Consider the following 19,578-nt stretch of genomic DNA (forward strand, 5'->3'; position numbering starts at 1 on the left):
CTTGAACACTTTGGCAGACATTATGCTATGAATTAAACTCGTCCTACAGAGGGGGAGGAAAGAGTATGTACAAATCAAATATTTCTGCTATTAGAGCAGAATTCTGTAGCCCGATGCGATGCAGCCCGATGCGATGCAGCAGCAGGGAGATAGCATGTAGGATCGTGGGCAGCTGCTACTGCTGAGCCAGACCCACCGTGGCTCTCCCTTTTGACTGCTCCACCTGCCTTTCGGACAGCAAACAGAATCTCCTAGGCTGCTCCTCCACATGGTTTCCATAGACGATGTCTCTGATGTCTGACGCAGATGAGTCTGTCAGTCAGTCTGCTCCTGAGCAGTATCCACGGGCAGTCAGAAGGCAGAGAGGGCGCCCAGGGGAGACGGTCAGGCTTCAGCGGATCTGTAGGATTACTGCAGTGTGACCAACAACTCCCCGCAAACTATGCGGGTTGAGAAAAGATGGTGGGCATGATCCAAAGCGAGGTGATGTCAATGGGGTCTTGCTACTGGCTTCAGAGAGCTTTGGATCTAGTGTTCAAAAACAGAAGGGCAAGAGGGAATGATTAGGGTTGTGCTCTTGACCACAATGCAATGATGATGTTGTATCTAGGGAAGGTAGGCTGCTGTGACAAAATGTGAGTCATTAAAGGAGTCACCTCTTGGAGCGATTAGTTACTTCCCTCACCCAGCATTACGGACTCCACTGCTGACAACTGGTAACTGGCCACATGAGCTTGCTCGTAAGGGGTCAGCTTAAATCATCTGTGATTAAATGGAGTAAGATCATCCACATACCTGTTATCACTTTTGCCTGGGCAAGTAAAGGTCTCCACCACAGAAGCATTTGTTAACGGCTTTTTAACCCACTCAAATTTGGTCCATCAGAGCGTGTATTTCCACAGCTGCTGTATCAAGTACTCACTTTTAGCCCTAAAAGTGTACCAAGGGAAAATTTTAGCTTTAGTTTGATCACAATGGGTGCTGACTCTCTCTTCTGAGAAATCCTGGGAGATCAATAGTATCAGTGACCCCAAGCAGATCCTAGTTCATGTACCAGAAGCAGTATAGACCTGTTAGCAAGATGCTACACCCACACTCGTTAGCTGGGTCTGGTTTCAGTGTTATACACGTGGATGTATTATAGCTAGTTGGATCAAGACAAAGGTGGTACTTATTCAATGAACTTTTTTAAGTCTTGATTTTTTTTTCATGATCAAACAAGTGAAGAAATTTTTCATACAAATATGCAATGTAGCAAGTGGAGTTATGGATGGAAACAGCCTTCAGTACAAACTGTTGTGAATTTAGATTTGTTTTGTTTTATGTATAATTTTTCTTGCATTAATTTTTCAATCTCACTTCAGTTTTCATTCATTTTATTTGCTTCTTGTTGTATTACTCAATTTTGACATTATTATTTTTGTATAAACAGCTTTTGAAATCCTGTCATGCAGTGTCTCAAACACAAGGTAGGATGGATATATAATAAGCAAGCTATTATTTTGGTGTGCTTTCCTTCTAAATTAAATCATTATCATTGGAGCTCTCCTTGTAAATGCAACCATTGGGAAGTACCATTGACACAGTGAACACAATGTTAATCATGTTTGCACACGAATATTTGAGTCTGACACTATATTAACAGTATTTTATGCTTTAGCATCTCAGATCCAGATGCATATGAACAGCGATGTGGATAGGAAATATTTAGAGATTAACTTGTATTGTACATTACCTGTCGTTGCTAGAAGATATGCTTAGAATTCTAAGCCCTGTCTGTGAGAAGTGTCTATTGATCTGAGGAAACCATTTTAATGTTAACATACATATGATTAACTGCTAATGCTGATAGACAGACAAAGACAGACAATATATTAGCATGGTAATAAAATAAGTAATGCCACACTAAAAATAGCAAAATCTGGAATGGATGGCTAGAAATAGCTTCTTAGTGTCTAAAGAAGAGAGTCTTCCAGCACTTTAAAACACAATTTACAGACATATTACAAGATATGGTAATTATACTTACTGTGTGGCTGTGCTGTTATATCTTTCTAATATTCATCACTTGTAAGAAGTCTCTATTAACCCCTTGTCTTACGAAGGGTGCTCGTTGTATTAAGCTTGGACATCCAATTGCACAGTGCTGCCTGATCCAAATTATTTTCTTGATTCGATAACATAGGTCTCGCACCGCTGAGTCTGACTGCACCTACTTTAAAGACATTTATTTACGGATATATAATGAAAGGATAAAAGCATTCATTAGGCTAGAAAGAAATATTTGTGTTCTTCTTTTAATGTGTGTGGTTCTTGGCCTGCCTCAAATCTCACTAGAGAGCAAGCGTCTGGAGAGCCGAGTCCATTAACTGCCACTAGCCTCATGAATTCGCTGCAGCTTCCCCACCTCCTCCACAAGGCTCACCTTCAAGCATTCTGCTGGTGTGCTCGTGTCAGCTCATGCGCTGCCTGACCCTGACGAGCAAAAATGGGCATCCTGATCCTCTGCTAATGTGTTCTTTGAAACCAAGTTAACTTTAAAATATTTCCATGCGCTTTATGCTAGCTTGCAGAATATTTATAGGACACTGTGTGCTGGTGTTCAAGTCACAAGCCTAAAACGTAAAATATGTGAGTCACTAAGAAGCAAACAAAGGGGCTTTGTTTTATCTGGAATTTCATTTCACACACAGGCAAAATCCAGCCAACATTTCAGAAGAGGCTGTACATATTTATTTATTATGTTTCCATATTTTCATGTTAAAATTATTTCTTCATTACTTTCAAGCTTTTAACTCATTTAAATGGAGAGTGTTGATTAATTTTTAATCATCATATTTATGACAGTTGCTTTGCTAGTATCATAATTACTTTCTCCCCCAAGATGATGGTGATGATTATGGTACAGGACTAGATTTTTCAAGAAGACACTTTTATCACAAATGCGCAAACCCACATTTACCTTGCAAAATGAATAACTGTGCATCTCATTACTTTAGATCTACATTTGCCTGGTTTTGCATATACAAGTATGTTTGCACATCCAGAATAGGTGACTCTCTGTTACAGAAGCTCCTACTCAAAGTTCCCTGTCTAAGCAACCTTTACAACTTTTCAGGAAACGTAGTTCACACGGATAAAGTCCAGTAACCATTCTTCCATTTATGACAGATATAGACCACTAAAGCAGTTGTGCTGAAGAAAAGATTAGCTTGGTTTTCCCCTTCCTAAACCCGTCCTAATCCATAGAAGTTTGGTTGTAAAGATAGATGGGACAGCTTGCCCCTGGGTCAAGTTACTCAGAGTTCTTTGGGTTATGGATTTAAATAAACTCTCAGATAAACTCTTAGAGAAAATGAAGGAGGAGCTGATGTCTCCCAGTTCCTTTAAATTGCAAAATTTCAAACCAAATCACAAATTTAAACCCATAGCTGAGCCACGGGAGGAGTAAGAGTGTACATAGTGAGGGGAGGGAAGAGGGAGAGGAAAAGAAGGAGAGAAAAGAAAGCCACCCTAAAGCCGGGGATTCCCAGGACAGTTACCATTCATATATAGTGCTTTAACTCAGCTTGCCAAGCCTGAGGCACCTGGAGTTTATAGCAAGATCTGGCATAAATGCATCGCTGTGTTCCGCACAGCATGTTTGGATACAGTTTCAGGTGAATTCAGTGTGTGTAATCCCAAGAAGAACATGTAGCAACAGACTAATCTTGGGGTGAAAAACAGGACATCTGCAGTCGTAAGAGTTGATTGGGATTGCCAGGCCAGATGAAGATTATTTTTAAAGACCTCTCTTACCAGCTGCAAGGAAGATGATGCACTGAGTGATTTTCATCATTCATTGTCTTCCTGGAAAGAGATGGGTTCAGATTGTGGGTCAACGCTCTGAATGTCTCAGGATGTAACACCTCCCAGCGCTAACACAGTGGTGATCAAGCATATATTCTCAAGGGCATCTCTGTATCAGGAGAAGTAGTTGAGTTAGCATCTGCCTAGTTTTCTTCACAAAAATATTTTTTACGGTATGTTTCTTCAGAAAGTTGACTCATGAATAGGATCAAAAATATATTCCAAGAATTTGTAAACATTAAGTACTACATCTGAGTTTGAAAACAAGGGCACTTGGGGGTTAAGTATAATATGATTACATATATCTTGAATGTGTTTTGGCTGTATTTCACTCAGACACTATCATAAAGAAAATGTGCTTCATTTTGAACACAAGATCTAATGCAATATTTCACGTGGTTATTTTGGGTTGCAGGCAAAGGAGATGCAGCAGATGGTGAAGCTGGAAGCAGAGATGGATCGCAGGCCAGCAACAGTGGTCTAAAGCCTCAACATGCAAATTGAGAACACAGCATCCTTCAAAAGAGAGCAAAATTCACGCTATGGATGCTGAGACTGAAAAGTGGGCTTTTTTCTTTTCTTTTCTTTTTTTAATATATGAAGTGTAGCTATGGACCACTAAGTCTTAAGGTTTGCATATTTCTTTTTTTAACACTGGGCACAGAATTTCCTTTGGTAGATTTCCATAATACGAATTTCCTTTGTTTGGAAACACACTAATCAGAAGACGAACACGATTTTTAAACCCAATCCTGTATTCCCTTCTTTGTCTCAGCAGGCAGTTTTACCTGCATCAGAATTATACAATCAGATCCTTGAAAGACAACAAATATTTTTAACATCATCTCAAATGGTAACAAAACTGTAGTCATGTTATTTACCATTTGTATTCTCATGTGTGAAATACCTCATGCTACCAAATCCTAACCAGGCACAACTCATCGGCACCTGGCAACATCAAGCCCGTTGAACTGGATCTTCTGCTGTGTCACAGTAATAATCAGTCCTAATCAGTTTAGTAAGCAGTTAAGTTTGGGCAATTTTTAATTATACTTCGAGGTATTTTTCAGGCAGCAGGCAGTAAGCTGTTGAAAATTAACTACATATATTCAAAAATACATTATCTGCAGTTATCGGCCAAATTCATCGCCTGTAACACTAACTTGACAGGATATTTCTGCATCCAAATGATGTCATTCACAAGTGCCATATCAACTCTGTTGTTTCTGAAAGAAGCTAATATCCTGTAAAAGTTACTGAAACGGTTAGCATGAGGGAAATACAGTGTATTTGTGCCAAAATTGCTCAGTGCTCTAAGGAATTGTGTGTTAGGCACTTTAAGAGAAGTTTACATCATACATTGCTTGTATAAAAATTGCATTTTGATCCTGTTGCTGCAGGTCCCCAATATTACAGTTTATTGTAACTTAAAGATTGTTTAAATGGCTTTTGGCAAAAAGTTTGTAACTGTGAAAATGTAAAAAGTATTTATACACTTCAGAATCACAATATTGTAGAAAAATCACATATATGTTGCCACGTGGTAAGACTAGTAAGCAGAAAAACTACGAGTATGTTTGCATGTGATACAAATGCCAATAAGACTGTAATGCCTACTATATGACCACAGTCATTCTGCTAGCCAGTAAATACTGAATAAATGTATGGCACAGAATATTGTTTGATTAATTACAAAGACTTTTAGCATAACAAGGTCTCTCTATATATATGTGTGTATATTAATTCCGTGGGCATTCTTGATACTTCTAGTAAAAGAAAGTACATAACTAATTTAATTTTACACAAAAGTATTTATGCAGATTTTCAGAATTTCATATCAGGAATAACCTTTTTACGTCCATTAGATATAAAAACAATTTGCTATGTGTTAATTTGCATGTTTCTAAAGCTTGCTGTAGTTATATTGCAAAACAATGCATGTAAGCATTCTGCTTGGAATTTGTCCATGCTGCCAATACAAAGATGACTGCATGGAAAAATGGTAGTTTAGAACAAATCAGATTACTGATTTCAATGTACTAAGCACCAATTAAGTTGTTGTATATGCTTGTACAAATGAATTCTACATATTCCTATAAACAAATTAAATGAAAGAGATAATTATGTTATTGTCAGTCCTGAGATGAAACTTTCAACTTCTCTAATAAAAATCTTGAAAATCCAAGAACTGTAGTTGTCACTGTAGTCAATTATAGGGTCATGGTGTTAACTTTTCATAAGCTGTAAAGTATTTCCTGTAAAAATGCATATAGTGTAAATATATTTATATCACAGCTTATTATTTGAAGGAGTCTCATTTCGTTTGTTTTAAGTGATAGCAGAGTTGTGCAATGCTGGTCCTTGCAGTGCTGCAAGGCAGCCTGCATACAGAATAGCCCTGCCCTGAGAATCCCATTAAAGCAGAAGTCAGGGTAGTATTTAGGTGTATAACGTGGGATGTAAACGGACTGGCGGTGCCTATTCGCAAAGCTGCAGACCGACGGCTCCCATTCTGCTGCGACTTGGCCTTGCGGCGCTCGCTGAAGCCTTCAGCGTTGCTCGTTTTCTTAGGCTCGGTTACCTCCCTGTTAAAGAATCAACTGTAAATGGAAAGCCGGGTTCCCTCTCGGAGGAAAATCGGATCTGCTGGTACTGCCTCCCTGGAGAGTACGGGGGGAATAAGCTGGTTTTGGAGGGGAAGGGAGGAATATCCGCAGGCTCTTCGTGGGGGTTGTGCTCGTGGCTCAGCCGGGCATTGGGGATTCGCTGCGTCGGGGCGCGCGCCTGCGAAGCGGCCGAGCCGGGCGGCCCCCGCTTCGAGGCTCGGCTCCCCGGCCGGTACCCGCTTCGGCCGCTGGCGATTTAACACAAGACGCAGGCAGCAGTCGGAAATTAAGTAAATAAGTGATGAATTTTGTCAAGTAGCGCTCAGCGCCGCGGCGAGGGAAGGCTGAGCGCCGCGCTCGCTTTGGGGATGGCCGCTGGAGCGGCTCCGGCTGCGCCGGGTGCCGGAGGGGGGGCTGTGGGGCAGGCTCGCTCCTCCATCCCTGCTCCCCACCCCGTGCTGTGCCGTGGGGCGGCCGCTCTGCTGCTGCCTGGAAACCTCAGCGGGTTTGGGAACGCAGCAGAGGCCAGAGGACAGATGGTGGTTAAATACTGAGGCCGAACGACCTGAGGAAGCGAGGCATTAAAGGCACCACGGAGAGGTTCGTGCAGAAGATTAGGTGGTCTACAGCTGTTCTGTAGGTCAGTCCTGTATCAGGACAACACAGGTCTGGCTCTATGTCTCCAGGAAGGAATGACTCCTTACAGTGAAAGAGGAGAGGAGGAAAAAGGTATAGTCAGATATTTAAGATCTACCGCAAGCAGGAAAGGAATTTCAGCAGAATAGTTACGAAAAACAATTTGTCCCTTCACTGTCTGGTTTTATGTTTAAAGAGCTACTTCCCGAGGACAACGCGCCCCTCTGCAGGCGTGCGCTGCTCGAGGAAAGGCAGCGGGCTGCAAGCAGCACTCACCTTCTAACGCCCTGCTCAGCAAAGCCCCCGACCGTTTCCTCCAAACTCTTTTTCCCGAACTAGAAATACGAATTACTAGTAAGTCCGTGGAAAGCCGCATGCTCCGAATAGCTGGTGTCGTTCTGGCTTGTTTGTGGCAAAAATGTCCGTAATAGGCTCGGTCCCCTGCTGCTCTGTCACCGCCGCCGGGACTCGCGCTGTCGCGGGCCGGCACGGCTCCTCGTACGCGGGCCGGGGGCCCGGCGGGGGCAGCGCCAGGCTGCCCCGGGGCTCGGCTCTCCTCCTGGAGGCGGTCACTGCTGCCGGCTGCGAGCCCCCCGACGTGAAATCCGGCTGCTCGCCCGGGCTCCGGGCTGCTCCTTGCCGCCCTGGAGACCCCCCCCCCCGCCTTGACGATGAGCTGTGGGACTGTGCAACCCCCCCCCCAACACACACATGTGCGTGCACACGCGCGCACACACACCCCAGCTGAGACGGAGGAAATGCAGGCACCGGGTTTACGGCGAATAAACGGGATTTCTCCAATCGGGGCCGCGGCAGGGCCGGATACCCCTGGAGAGGGCTGGGCCAGGAGGCAGAGGAGCAGCGAGGAAGGCTTGCAGCGTCCGCACGCCTCACTCCCTCTGCCTCTACTCAAAACACTGCCGGGGCGCCCGGCACGCCGGTACTCGGTAGGAGCAAACTCTTCCCTAGGTACCAGGCCCAGGTCACACCGCGTGCCGGCACGCAGCCTGGGTCACCTGAGGCAGATGCCACACAACCACTTTTAGGAATATTTTAAAATAGCTTGGCTTTGGGGTTTGTTCCCCCCCTCCCCCAATCTTTGCTGGAAGGGGAGCTTGCCGCCAGGCCCCTCTTTCTTTATGGAGGCTTTTGGATGCCGATGCCTGGGTGGGGGCTGCACCCGGCGCCCAGGTGCGGTGCGAGGGGCCGGTTCAGCCATCCGCCGTGCAGCTCGGCAGCAGCGCGCTCGGCCTCTCCGGAGCTCCAGCGTGCTGGTGGCCGTTCACGACGTGATGCAGGTTCTGCTCCTGACCTTCTTGCTACACAAAAATAGCTGCGCATTGCCTCCCAAATTAACACGCGAAGCAGCTGCTCGCCTTCCACGCAATTGCTAACGATCCATGAGGAGCTAGCGTTGGACTAGATAACCCCTCCTCCATAGCAGACCCAGCCGGAAAGTGTCCTGTTTTATTGGTTTCCTTCCTTCCCTGGCAGCAGTGGCATTACCCAGGGAACAGCAATGGTTTTGCAAAAGCAGCTGGCCAACATGACAGCTAGGAGGGAGGGCTGGCGCGATGGCCTAAAGGATGCAGAGAAAGGGGGGGCTCGGGGGGGGGGGGCCTGGTGCAGCTGGCACTGGCTCGGCGCCCCCAGAGCCATCATCACTGCCGCTCCCTTGGAGCCGGTTTCCTCTGGGGGCCTTGAGCCTTTCACCACCTGGGGAACACCTGGTCAGGGTGTTTGGATGTTCTGGGGAGGGGGAGCTGGGGGGGGGGCTGTTCATATCACCCCACCTCTCTCCAGCTTTGTGATTTTTACCACCAGAGGCGGTGGGAGAAGCTTCATGCCCAGCCACATCCGCAGCCCATCACCCTGCCTCGGGGCTTGGGCACTGCTGCCCTTGCCTTGCACCTGGGGAAACCCACTGGAATGGCTGAGGCTTTTCTCCTGGGGTGAAGGCACAGTTGCAGCAAGCAGTGGCAGGCAGCCCTCGACCGACCAGCGCCAGGCCGGGAGCGGGTTGACCGCCGCAGCCACTCCGGCAGAACCATTTTCCAGGAGGGAACCAGTGCACTGCAGGGAGGGAACCAGTGCACTGCAGGGCGGACACCAGTGCACTGCAGGGAGGGCACTGGTGCACTGCAGGTAGGGAACCAGTGCATTGCAGAGAGGACATCCATGCATTGCAGGGAGGGAACCAGTGCACTGCAGGGCGGGCACCCGAGCACTGCAGAGAGGCGATCTGTGCCTTTCACTGCGGGGCCCCCGGCCGCTTCTGGGGCCGTCGGTGCGGCTCTTCCCTGAGCAGCGAGGGCGATGTGGTTTCCAGCGGGCTCCTTTCCGCACCGCCGGGAGCAGAGAGGGAGCTGGGGATGGGGGGGAGGGGGGACCCCCCCCCTCCTCCCCGCCCTGCCTCCGCGTACTCCCCGTCCCTCGACGTGGGCGCCTTCATCAGCTCCGGCTGGCACGACGTCTCCCCCTCCTCCTCTCCACACACCCACGCACTCTTCCCCATCCCTCCTCCCCGCCACGCCGCAGCGGAGCGGCGCTTTTGCAGCCTGTGCAGCTCCCGGAGAGAGGCGGCGATTTTAATCTTTTTCTTTTCCTTTCCTTCCTTTTTCTCCCCCCCCCCCCTCCCCGCCCCGTTTCTCCTCTCCGTCCCCTCCGGAGCGCACCGCTTGCGGGAAGCCGAGCCCGGGGCCGCGCAGCCGCCGGCCGAGCGGCGACGATGGCCGGGGGGCGCCGCGCTGCCCCGCGCCTCCCGGCGCTGCTCCTCCTCCTGCGTGAGTACCGCGCTGTCGCGATGCGGGGCCCTGTCGCGATGAGGCAGCCGGTGCGGTGCATCAGACACCGCCCCCCCCCAAGGGGGTCTGATGCACCGCGACCGGCTGCCTCATCGCGACTTTCTATCGTATCGCGGCGGGGATGCCCCATCGCGCCCGGGTCGGTTCCGGCTGTTAAAATCAAGCGGATTAATTCCGCGGGGGGGACGGGAGCGGGGCGCGGGGGCGCAGCGGGGGCGCAGCGGGGGCACAGCGGGGCCGGGCCCGCGGCCGCGCCGCTCAGCGCCCTCCGCCCGCAGACGCCGCCGCCCGCCTCGGCGCCGAGCAAGAAGTTGAAAATCTCTCCGGGCTCTCCCCGAACCCCGAAAAGGACATTTTTGTGGTGCGGGAAAACCGGACGACGTGCCTCATGGCGGAATTTGCCGCGAAGTTCATCGTCCCTTACGACGTGTGGGCCAGCAATTACGTGGATGTGAGTGGTGGCGACCGGGGACGGAGCCGGGTCCAGGTTCAGCGTCCGGGTCCAGGGCCCGGGTACATGGGCTGGGTCCGGGTCCGGGTCTAGGGTCCGGAGCCGGGTCCAGGGTCGGGAGCTGGGTCTGTATCGAGGGTCCGGAGCCGGGCCGGGGAGATGCTCGGGGCTGCAGCGCGGCGGTGCCGGCGCTCCGGCGGCGCCGCTGCTCCGTGCCACGGCTGTGCAGTGCCGGGCTGGGGTCGGGGGGGGGGGGGGGGGTCGGGGCAAACCCGCCGGCAGTTTTGGAAAGCCCTCCAGCAGCGCCGGAGGTCTGTAGCCGGTGCAAAGCGCTGCCGCGGCGCGGGCCGGGCCGCCGCGCTTTTGCAGCTGGTCACGGAGCAGGCGGAGATACCGCTGTCCCGCGGCGCCGAGGTGCGGGGCAAGTGCGGCGCCAACGAGTCCGAGCTGGAGATCTCCTGGCTGGAGCGAGCTTACAGCCTGCGCCTCTTCTTCGGGAAGGTAGGGACCCACGCGCGGCGCGGCGCGGCGCGGCGCGGCCGGACCCACGCGCGGCGCGGCGCGGCACGGCCGGACCCACGCGCGGCCCCTGTCTCGCAGGAGGGGCACAACGCGTCCCGGGGGCCCGAGGTGCTCTGGAGGCTGGCGCGGGTCCAGTTCGCCTACGACACCACCGAGCGCACCTACTTCAAGGACGCCGTGAGCCGTAAGCGGCGGGCGGCTCGGGGGGCACCGCGGGAAGGCGCAATCCGGCCTCGCGGGGATGCACCCGCATGTAGCTCTTCCCCCTCCCCACTCTCTTTTCTGGCTCCTTTTCCCCCCTCTGTGATTTTGGGGCGGTGGAGTGGGGACGTTGCCGCTTTTTGCACCCCTGTCACCTCCCCGCTGCCCCTCGCGCTCCTGCCCCGCAGCCCCGGCTCAGCCCCTTGGCTCTTCTTTTCTCCCTGGGGTCGCATGCTCTTGGCTTTTGTTCTGCTTCTGCCTCATTTCTGCTCAGAAATTAGTTGCCTTGCGCTGAAAATTGAAAATTGAAATCCTGTCGCCAGCGAATTGTTCCTCAGTGAGATTCCCAAACTTCGGTGAAGCACGCGTTCGTTACGACCTATTGCGGGTGTGAGAGGCGCCGGGCACGGGCGCGTTGCACACCCCCGCGTTTGTGCCGCCAGCCTGCGACGGCGAGCGTGTGCCGCACGCCTGCAGCGGTTGCCTGTCCGGGGTGCGGGGTGAGGAACGGAGGGCTGCCGAGGGGCAGGGAGCGTCGGGGACCCTCCGTCCACCCTGCCGAGCATGCCTCCGCTTCGGTGCCTGAAAAAAATACGCATTATGTAACGAGAAAACATTTTCTTGCAATCTCCACTTGGGCGCAATGGTCATTTTCAGGAAAGCTGCTAGGGCCTATTTCGCTCTGTAGCAAGGTCCCCAAATTGCATTGCTCCTTTTCCCCTGAATTCAGAGCCCCTGCGTAACCGCAGGAATTATTTCCCAGAAGTGGGGGATATGAGTCCAGTCCGAAGCTTATACTGGTGTATTTGCCAGCGGGAGGAATTCCATTGACTTTACGGGCTTTAGAGCAGTCGTGCTCCATCGGCACCACTGGTACAGCTCAGCCTAGAGCCTCAGCTCGCTCCGCTTATGGCTGAAAGCGCCCGGGGTGCGCAAGGCCGGGCGGCATGAGAAGGCACCTCCTGCCCCACGGGGAGCTGCTGCCTTAAGAGCAGCATTGCGTACGGCCTTGCTGATAATTCCTGAGTCGCATCGGTCCAGCGGAGGTGGGGAGGGCCTCACTTTTCTCCTGTTTCTGCTCCTTGGACAGCCGGGAAGCACACAGCCAGCTCTCACCGGCTCTCTGCCTTAGTCACCCCGGCTGGCAAGTCCTACGAGTGCCAAGCGCAGCAGACCATTTCCCTGGTCTCCAGCGACCACCAGAAGTCAGTGGAGCTCTTGCTGTCCGAAGTCCGCGTTCAGCCCTTTGACATCAGCGCGGATTTTGTCTTCAGTGAAGGTGAGGTGTGGGGTGACGGCCTGCCCCTGCATCCCTGGGGGGGCTCGCGTTGCCGGGGCCTTCAGCGGTCCCGGGGGGGGGGGGCACTTTGCTCCCACCCTTGCTGAAGCGTTGTCTCCTCCTCCCGGGGTGTTGTTAGCGCTCTCACTCCAGCTCCGTCAGCCAACCGGTTGCCTGCCTTGGTGGTCTCCCTGAGGCCTTCCCCAGCTCAGCCCGTCGCCCTAGGGTGAGAGGAGGGGACAGTGGGGAGAAGGTTCAACCACGGCTGGTTGAAGCTGTGGTGCTGTTGTTAATGGTTCTCGTTGCACGTGCGTGCGTAAGGTCCCGCCTAGCCGAGTTGCCAGCAAACCCCGGGGCTGCCTGGAGAGCGTTGCTCCCGCAGGCGCCGCCGCGCGGTTAGGTCCGGCGGGCTGCTGCAGGAGGAGATGCTCGCAGCGCACACACGGGCCGGCTTTAATCCGGTTAAGGCGCGGAGCACGGGCGAAGGCAGAGCGGCGGTGACTGCAGCGAGGGGCCCTCCGCTGCTCCGTGCGGTTTTCTGGCTTGAGGCCAGAATTTCTGCCGTGGTCTCTGACCGTGTGCTAGGCTGGTTAAAACTGAATACCCTGCCGTGGGCTGTCCGTCCCCCCCCCCCCCCCCCCCCGCTCACGGCAGAGCGGAGTTTGCCAGGAGGTGAGTGGCTGGTGGGGGACGTACGTGTCGGGAACCGCGCACGGTACGCCAAGGCCTTCGTAACGTTTCGGGGAGAGGAAAGCGCGTGCGAGCCCTCGCGCTCCCCGCCAAGGGGTCTCTGCCGTGCGTGCGGGGGCAGCAGGGGTTTCACCCCGGCGGTTCCGTGTGGCTGGATCCAGCTCCCTCTCTAGTTCAGGCAAAACTGGTGCCGAGCCGAGTTTTCCTGTCTTTTACTCCGGGGAACGCGGAGTTCCTCGCCGCCTTCAGCCTGCGCGTTGACTCGCCTCGAGTGAGGCAATAGAAACACGGTCACCTGAATTAGGACTTCAAGACCAGTCCCCTTTGTGTAGCAAAATTTTAGTAGATTAATTAACTCCATTATTATTACCCAAACAAGATGCAAATAAAATATGTAGTTCCCAAATCCTTCAGCAACGGACTAGAAAACGAGAGTGTTGTTTTCAAACCTAGCAGTAAAAGCACTGGGCTTTTTATTATTTGGCGTGTGGGAAATACTTCGGAGTGCAATAAAAAACCCCCGGCACTTACTTACTTACTACAAAGCCGAGCACTTACTCTCATGACTCACATTCCTCCAAACGATGTAGTAAATCTCTGCTCTTACGTACCCCGGCCCCAGCAGGGCTCTAGATGGCCGGGTTACTGGCGGCGAAGCCCGTACGCAGCAGCGTGGGTTTTGTCAGGGGGCACAAATCAGGCCTTTCTGTCCTTCCAGACAGGAGACGCGGTGGGGAAGGTTTCATCATCAGACCTGACACTCTCCTGTCTGGAATAGACTCAAACAGAATTGCGGGGCATGATGATTGCTCTCTTTTTGAGTGTTTCAGCTCATGTGCTGGAACATCTTTTTGTCAAGACATATTGCTTCCAGCCATCACAAATATTTTTTTAACCTGTTTCAGCGCAACAGCAGCAGGATTTTTTCTTTTTCATTCAAAGCTCGTGGAAAATCGTCTTTTTGCAGAAGTGTTTGTGTACATTTTTCAGTTTAAAAGGTTAGGAAAAAGCGAGCTGAATCAAGAGAACGTACGAATCAGGAAAAGACCCTCACAGACACTGTCCGTTCCCTTTTGATCCTAATCAAAATCAAATTTGGGGCAGAAAGGCTGAGCATCGGCCACCTGGCCCTTAGGAGGCCTCGCCTCCCGCTGAGCCACCCGAAGGAGGGCCGCGTGTTTTCGAGGGTCCCCTCAGCAAAGAGCTCCTCTTTGCAAGGTGCCTGGCCGGGCTTTAAGAAGGACCCAATCTTCTTTTTTCTCTTTTTCTTCTTTCTTTTCCTCTTTTCCTTTTTTTTCTTCTTCTTTCTTTTTTCCTGCTTCATTTTTTCTTTTTTCTTCTTTCTTTTTCCTTTTCTCTTTTCTTTTTTCTTTTTTTAAACTAGTCATTTATAAAGACCTGTCTCAAACCCTGCGCTGTCATGCTGGGCACAGTTTCACCAGGTGATGATGAGTTTTTTATTTCCCCCGTCCATCTGAATGGCTGTGCTATCAGTCCTCCTACCTGCAGCTGCCACCACTAGTTGTGGAAATCTGCTTTCCGATTTTTATCTGGCTGATAGCATTTGTCCCGAAGACGGGTGCTGAAGCAGCAAAATCTGCCTGCTGCAGCACCCGCTGCTGGGGTCTTCATAGCCAAAGCTGGGAAGAATTTCCTAAAGCCCTGGAAACCAAATTTGGGGAGCTAAATAATAACCAAGAGGGTTTTGGGGGTCTTTTTTTTTCCCCTTAATACAAACAAACAAAAAGCCTGCATTGCAGCAAGTGCCGAGTTGTCTGTAGCACAGTCCCGGTGATTAATCACCCCTCCGGCGAAATGGTGAGGAGCGGAAAAGGACGTTCTTCCCTTTTCTTTTCTTTTTTTTTTTCAGACTATTTTTCCCTTCGGCTTTTTCTGTTTCCCTTCATTTATGGTTTGAAACACTTCGTAACGGGCCTCCCGCCCCGATCTGATGAGCCGCAGCCCTCGCTGGGCGCTCGCCGCTCTTCGCTGCCGGCAGCAGGAGCGCAGGGCACGCTGTTTTATTTTAACATAATCAATGTCTTTGTCTTTTTTCAGCGGGGCTTGGAGTCCTGCGAAGAAGAAAAATCCAGAGCACTGTCCCTCCTTTATCCTGTGGCTTTTTCTTCAGGGTTAGCGTTTTTCTTCTTTCTGCCCCACCTCGGCAACCACAGCTCTGCTCTCCTTAGTCATGGGCAAGCGGGATCATGTCGGTCGTGCCCGTAGTAGAACACGTAAGCGAGTGGGAGCCGAACTGGAAAGCAAGAGTAACTTGCTCTCTGGTGTTTTCTGACTTCGGTGGCCTTGCCTTTGCAAGCTAAATAGCAGCCAAGCGTTTTTCCCTCTGTAGCCGTGGTTGTTTTCCGCGGCAGCGCTGCCCAGGGAGTCCTGTTGCCCTGCCGTTGCTTTGGCTTGTCTTCTCGGGAAGCTACGGCTGAAAGCACACGGCGATGGAGGGTCTGAGCCCAGCAGGAATTGCCTTTTCCGGCCACTCATCTCGGTGAGATCGAGCAGGCTGTGTCTGGAGTTAGTGCGTGGCGGGAGTCCCTGGGGAGGACCATCAGCAGGAGAAGATGGATGCGGATTCAGACTTGAATCTTCTGTTGAAGGTTTGGCTCAGGTTTGGTGGAGAGGTGGGGAAAGCGATGTTAGATCTCAGTCATCGTGCAGGTAGGGGAGGGAATAATATCTTCCAACGATGAACAGGATAAATCTGATGTAGGATTATGAACCACTGATGTCGACGCCTCACCTTACCGTGTTTCTGGCCACCGTAACTAACTAGGCAGAGCAGACCTTTAGCCATGGTCAGGAAGCGCGCAGTGACGCTGTCCCGTCCTCGAGTCTCACGGCGGTGGTGGTGTGGCAGGGCAGGCTGGCGAGGAGCTCGTGAGCCTGGGAGCGTTTCCTTCCAGGGCCGCAGCTGGCTTGGTAACAGGTGTCACCTGCCCCCCAGCTGGCCTTGGGACGGTGACCGCGGTTTCCTTCAAAGCACCCGGTTTTGTCGCGAGGGCTCCCGCGACGGCTGCTTCGCTCCCTCGCCGCGGAGGCGGGCTGTGCTCTGCGGGGAGCCCGGAGCGGGGCCGCGGCTCGCCACGGGTCGTTTCTGCGGGAAGGCTCTTCCGTACTGCGGCACGAGTCAACGGTGGAAACCTCTGACTGCTCACTCCCGCCTCTCTCTTCTTCTCTTTCCATTTCTTTATCTGCAGAACATAAATGCCCCGTGGACCAGCGGGAGCAGCTGGAAGAAACCCTGCCTCTGATTCTGGGTCTGATCCTGGGGTTGGTGATTGTGATAACCCTCTGCGTTTACCACATCCACCACAAACTGACGGCCAGTCAAGCACAAATTCCTCGAGACAGATCTCAGTACAAACACATGGGATAGATGACAGGATCGAGCAGCCCAGATATTTATCAGGTAGATAAAGCAAAAGCACTTTTTTCTGTGGTGGGGAAACGTTATTGGAGCAAGAGAGGGTATTCACAACACCTGATCTTTTAGGTATTTCATGGACATACCCAGTTACAGCTGGGCTCCAGTGTGGTCACTGGAGAGCTACAGCTGTCTCCACAAGATGACTTAGAGCACCTAATTTCTGGAGTTTGGCTACTGCCTGTGAAAGTGGGTGGTATGAATACCTTCTTGGATCAACTGGGCCAATCACATGGGAACAGAAATACTTCACACATCAAAACACCGGGGAGGGCAAAATCAGCTTTCCAAGCTACTGCCTCTGCGGACTCTCACCTCCGACATTTTGCTCTTTGCACATGTGCAGCCCTCTCTGCTCGTGCGTGTGCAGGGAGCAGGATGGGGGAGGAGGATCCATTGCACAGACTCCCACAAGGTCTCCTGACTAGGGGACCTGAACCACGTTCCTGAAATTTGCACTCGTGTTAAGGAAAGCATGAGGGGATACAAGTGCATTTTGGAAAAAAAATACAGGCCAGGTCCTCAAGCTGGCATAAACTGGAGTAACTCCACGGAAGCATCTTGCAGCCAGCTGAGGAACTGACCAGATACTTGAGGCTCAGTGAAGAAAGTTTGTTTTTGCTTCTTGAAACATATCTGAATTAAACATAAAAAAAAAAGTGTTGATACACAAATTATAGAGTGCCATGCTACTGCAAGTCAACTGAGAAATGCTTCTGGCTGGACATCCTGCACGTATCGTGATTGTCTTTGAGATGTTACATTGCTACCTGCAACTGTTATTTTCACAACAAAACAAAAAAAGAAAACAGAAATGTTAAAGTCACTATGCAGAGTATTCAGGTATAATCTAATGTAACAGAAAAAAAATACAAGGCAACCCTTGAAGTCTCTCCTTAAGTGTAGACCATTTTTAAAATGAATTAAAATATGTACATATCTACTGTTTGATTTGCCGTCTTATTTTGAAATGACATCATGTTTTTTAATGATCCCAAGAGCAGCAAGGTCCGTGATAGCTAATGGGGTTGGTGTAAGAGTATGTAGTCTAAATGGATGTTAAGTGTAGATTTTATTCTAGCAATATTTTTGGTGCAAATGAGAAGATGTAATAGTGGCTAAAAGTAGTCTGTCATTAGTTGGCTATTTCTAATATTCTTCTAGTATCTTAAATATTTATTTCTTAGGTATTTTGTGGGAAATGGCATATTTTGCTAGGGTCCCATCCAATTGCCACAGAAACTACTGATTTCCTTTGGCTTTGGTGTTAACTTCAGCAAGAGTTAGTCCAGACCTTGGGTTAAGTTAATGTACGGAATATACCATATTCTCATACTGATTTGATCCAGCCAGTGACTCATACAAACTGCTCTCCTCTAGCTTAAAATAGGGTACTAAGCCAAGAAAAACATTAATTTAAATGTTGAAACAATTACCCATGCTTGCGCATATTTACAGAAAAAGTGTATAATTTAGGGTTTGATTTTCAGCTGCATGGCAATGTAGCTGAAACCTTAAAGCAGCTATATATTACACTGATGAAATACCTGTACACTGAAGTGAAGGTGCAACTGTTGCTCTTGGCTGTGTTGATTTACACCTGGATTTCAGTAGTGCCAGCCATGGACATAGAGGGTTGCTCGGTAAGATTAAAAATTGGTGTGGGAGTAAAACCTAGCCCTGCGGTAAGTGGCATTTGGGAACTTAAAATGCTAATTTGGCAGCTTTAAGACGTGACTGGCCTGTGTGCTGAACATGCAGTCACTAGCACCAGTGTAAACCAGACTTTTCTCTCATGTTGACTTGATCAAAATGAAGGACTCTAAAAGGTGTCCCGTTTGGTGGCAAATGGGAGCAGAAGCCCAAGGTGTGTTGTCAGGATGGTAGATGATTTTCATCAAGATCCATGGCATCAGAGAAGACAGTTTGAAGGTTCAGGGAAAAAAAAATCCAACAACCCAGAAACAACCGCCCCCTCCCCCAAAGCATCCTCCCCTCAAATCCCTTTCCCTCACCTGCTTTTGTTCCAAGTGCAAACAGAAGACCGACGTATTCTAAAAATAATGGAAAAAGAAAGGACAGGACCAGTAAGCCACAGCCATGGCTAATGTATGGCCAACAGGGTCACTCTGCCAAAGCTCACCAAGTTCTCCCAGGTGCCAGCAAAGGCAGGTCAAGACTGGAGAAACAGGCTGTGGCATGTAGGGGAGACCAGTAAGCAGATAACAGTGCAGAGCTGGAAGCTGGAAGAGGACAAATGAACTGCTTTATAATGCTGCAATCTCCTCCATAAGTTTTTGCTTGTTGAAGGGGAAGAAGAAGATGAGTGTAGCCAGCATCTTACTTTGGTCATGCCTTATTCGTGGTGTCTGATCTATGTCAAACTTGCCCCTTTTCTCTTGGACATAAGAAGCAAAGTTACAGCACTAGTGGTGTTTGTGGCGTCTGTTTCTTACAAAACTCACAAACATGGATGTTCTGGAGGGGCTTTAGCTGACCAAATACCACAGCCCACAGCACACTTAGTAAAAAATAAATAAATAAATAAATAAATAAATAAATAAATAAATAAATAAAGATGTTTTTAGGGCAAAAGTAATATTGGCAGCTAAGCAAGGCTGGATGAGAGGTGCCCTACAAGGAGGGGCTGTTTGCCTTCACTGGTGCGAAGGGCCCTGGAAGCACAACCTGTGACAGCACCATGGGACCTGTTTACCGGTCAGTGTTGAGGTCTCACTGATGCAGAGAGGTAGTTGGGTTGGTGGTGTTTGACCCAGCAGTGAGACTATCCTAAAGCTGATGGCACAAGCGCGTACATCGCCGAGGGAGGACCAGGAGCGTTGCTGCTTGCTAGGTGCGGAGCAGGATCGCTCCTGGAGCAGAGCAGGCACTGGGCAGGTGGTGGCCTGGAGCTGGTGGAGGGGGTGGTGGGGACATGTGCAAAGCCTGCGAAAAAAGGGATGAAAGGGTGCAGCCGTAACAGCGGTGCTCACGGGCTCGGTGAGGCCTCGCTCTCATCCACCTTCCAGCCAGAAAGGCTGTCCGGGAGCCAGCTCCGCAGGGCTGCGAGCAGCTGCTTCCTTATTTGATGTCCAAGCTTTAAG

The 19,578-nt window shown here is 50.6% G+C and overlaps 2 protein-coding genes across 9 annotated transcripts in view; both read left to right on the top strand.

The window, feature by feature from the left end:
- PLCB4 (phospholipase C beta 4) overlaps window positions 1-6,108 on the top strand; it is a 223,036-nt gene extending 216,928 nt beyond the window's left edge. For 6 of the 8 annotated variants that reach the window (XM_062571532.1, XM_062571531.1, XM_062571535.1 and 3 more), the window contains 2 exons: window positions 1,433-1,469; window positions 4,265-6,108. In XM_062571532.1, coding sequence (XP_062427516.1) covers window positions 1,433-1,469; window positions 4,265-4,353 — 126 coding nt within the window. In that variant the 3' untranslated portion in view covers window positions 4,354-6,108. The remainder of the gene's footprint in view (window positions 1-1,432; window positions 1,470-4,264) is intronic. The other 2 variants (XM_062571537.1, XM_062571538.1) reach the window with 1 other exon arrangement.
- A 3,711-nt stretch (window positions 6,109-9,819) lies between these two features.
- Window positions 9,820-16,426, top strand: LAMP5 (lysosomal associated membrane protein family member 5). The gene is made up of 6 exons (XM_062573502.1): window positions 9,820-9,874; window positions 10,174-10,346; window positions 10,716-10,847; window positions 10,947-11,052; window positions 12,160-12,348; window positions 16,248-16,426. Exons 1-6 carry the CDS (start codon window positions 9,820-9,822, stop codon window positions 16,424-16,426), a joined length of 834 nt encoding a protein of 277 aa, XP_062429486.1.
- Window positions 16,427-19,578: the final 3,152 nt, after the last annotated feature.

Source organism: Rhea pennata, chromosome 3 (genome assembly GCF_028389875.1).
Source record: "Rhea pennata isolate bPtePen1 chromosome 3, bPtePen1.pri, whole genome shotgun sequence".
Lineage (NCBI taxonomy): Eukaryota > Metazoa > Chordata > Aves > Rheiformes > Rheidae > Rhea > Rhea pennata.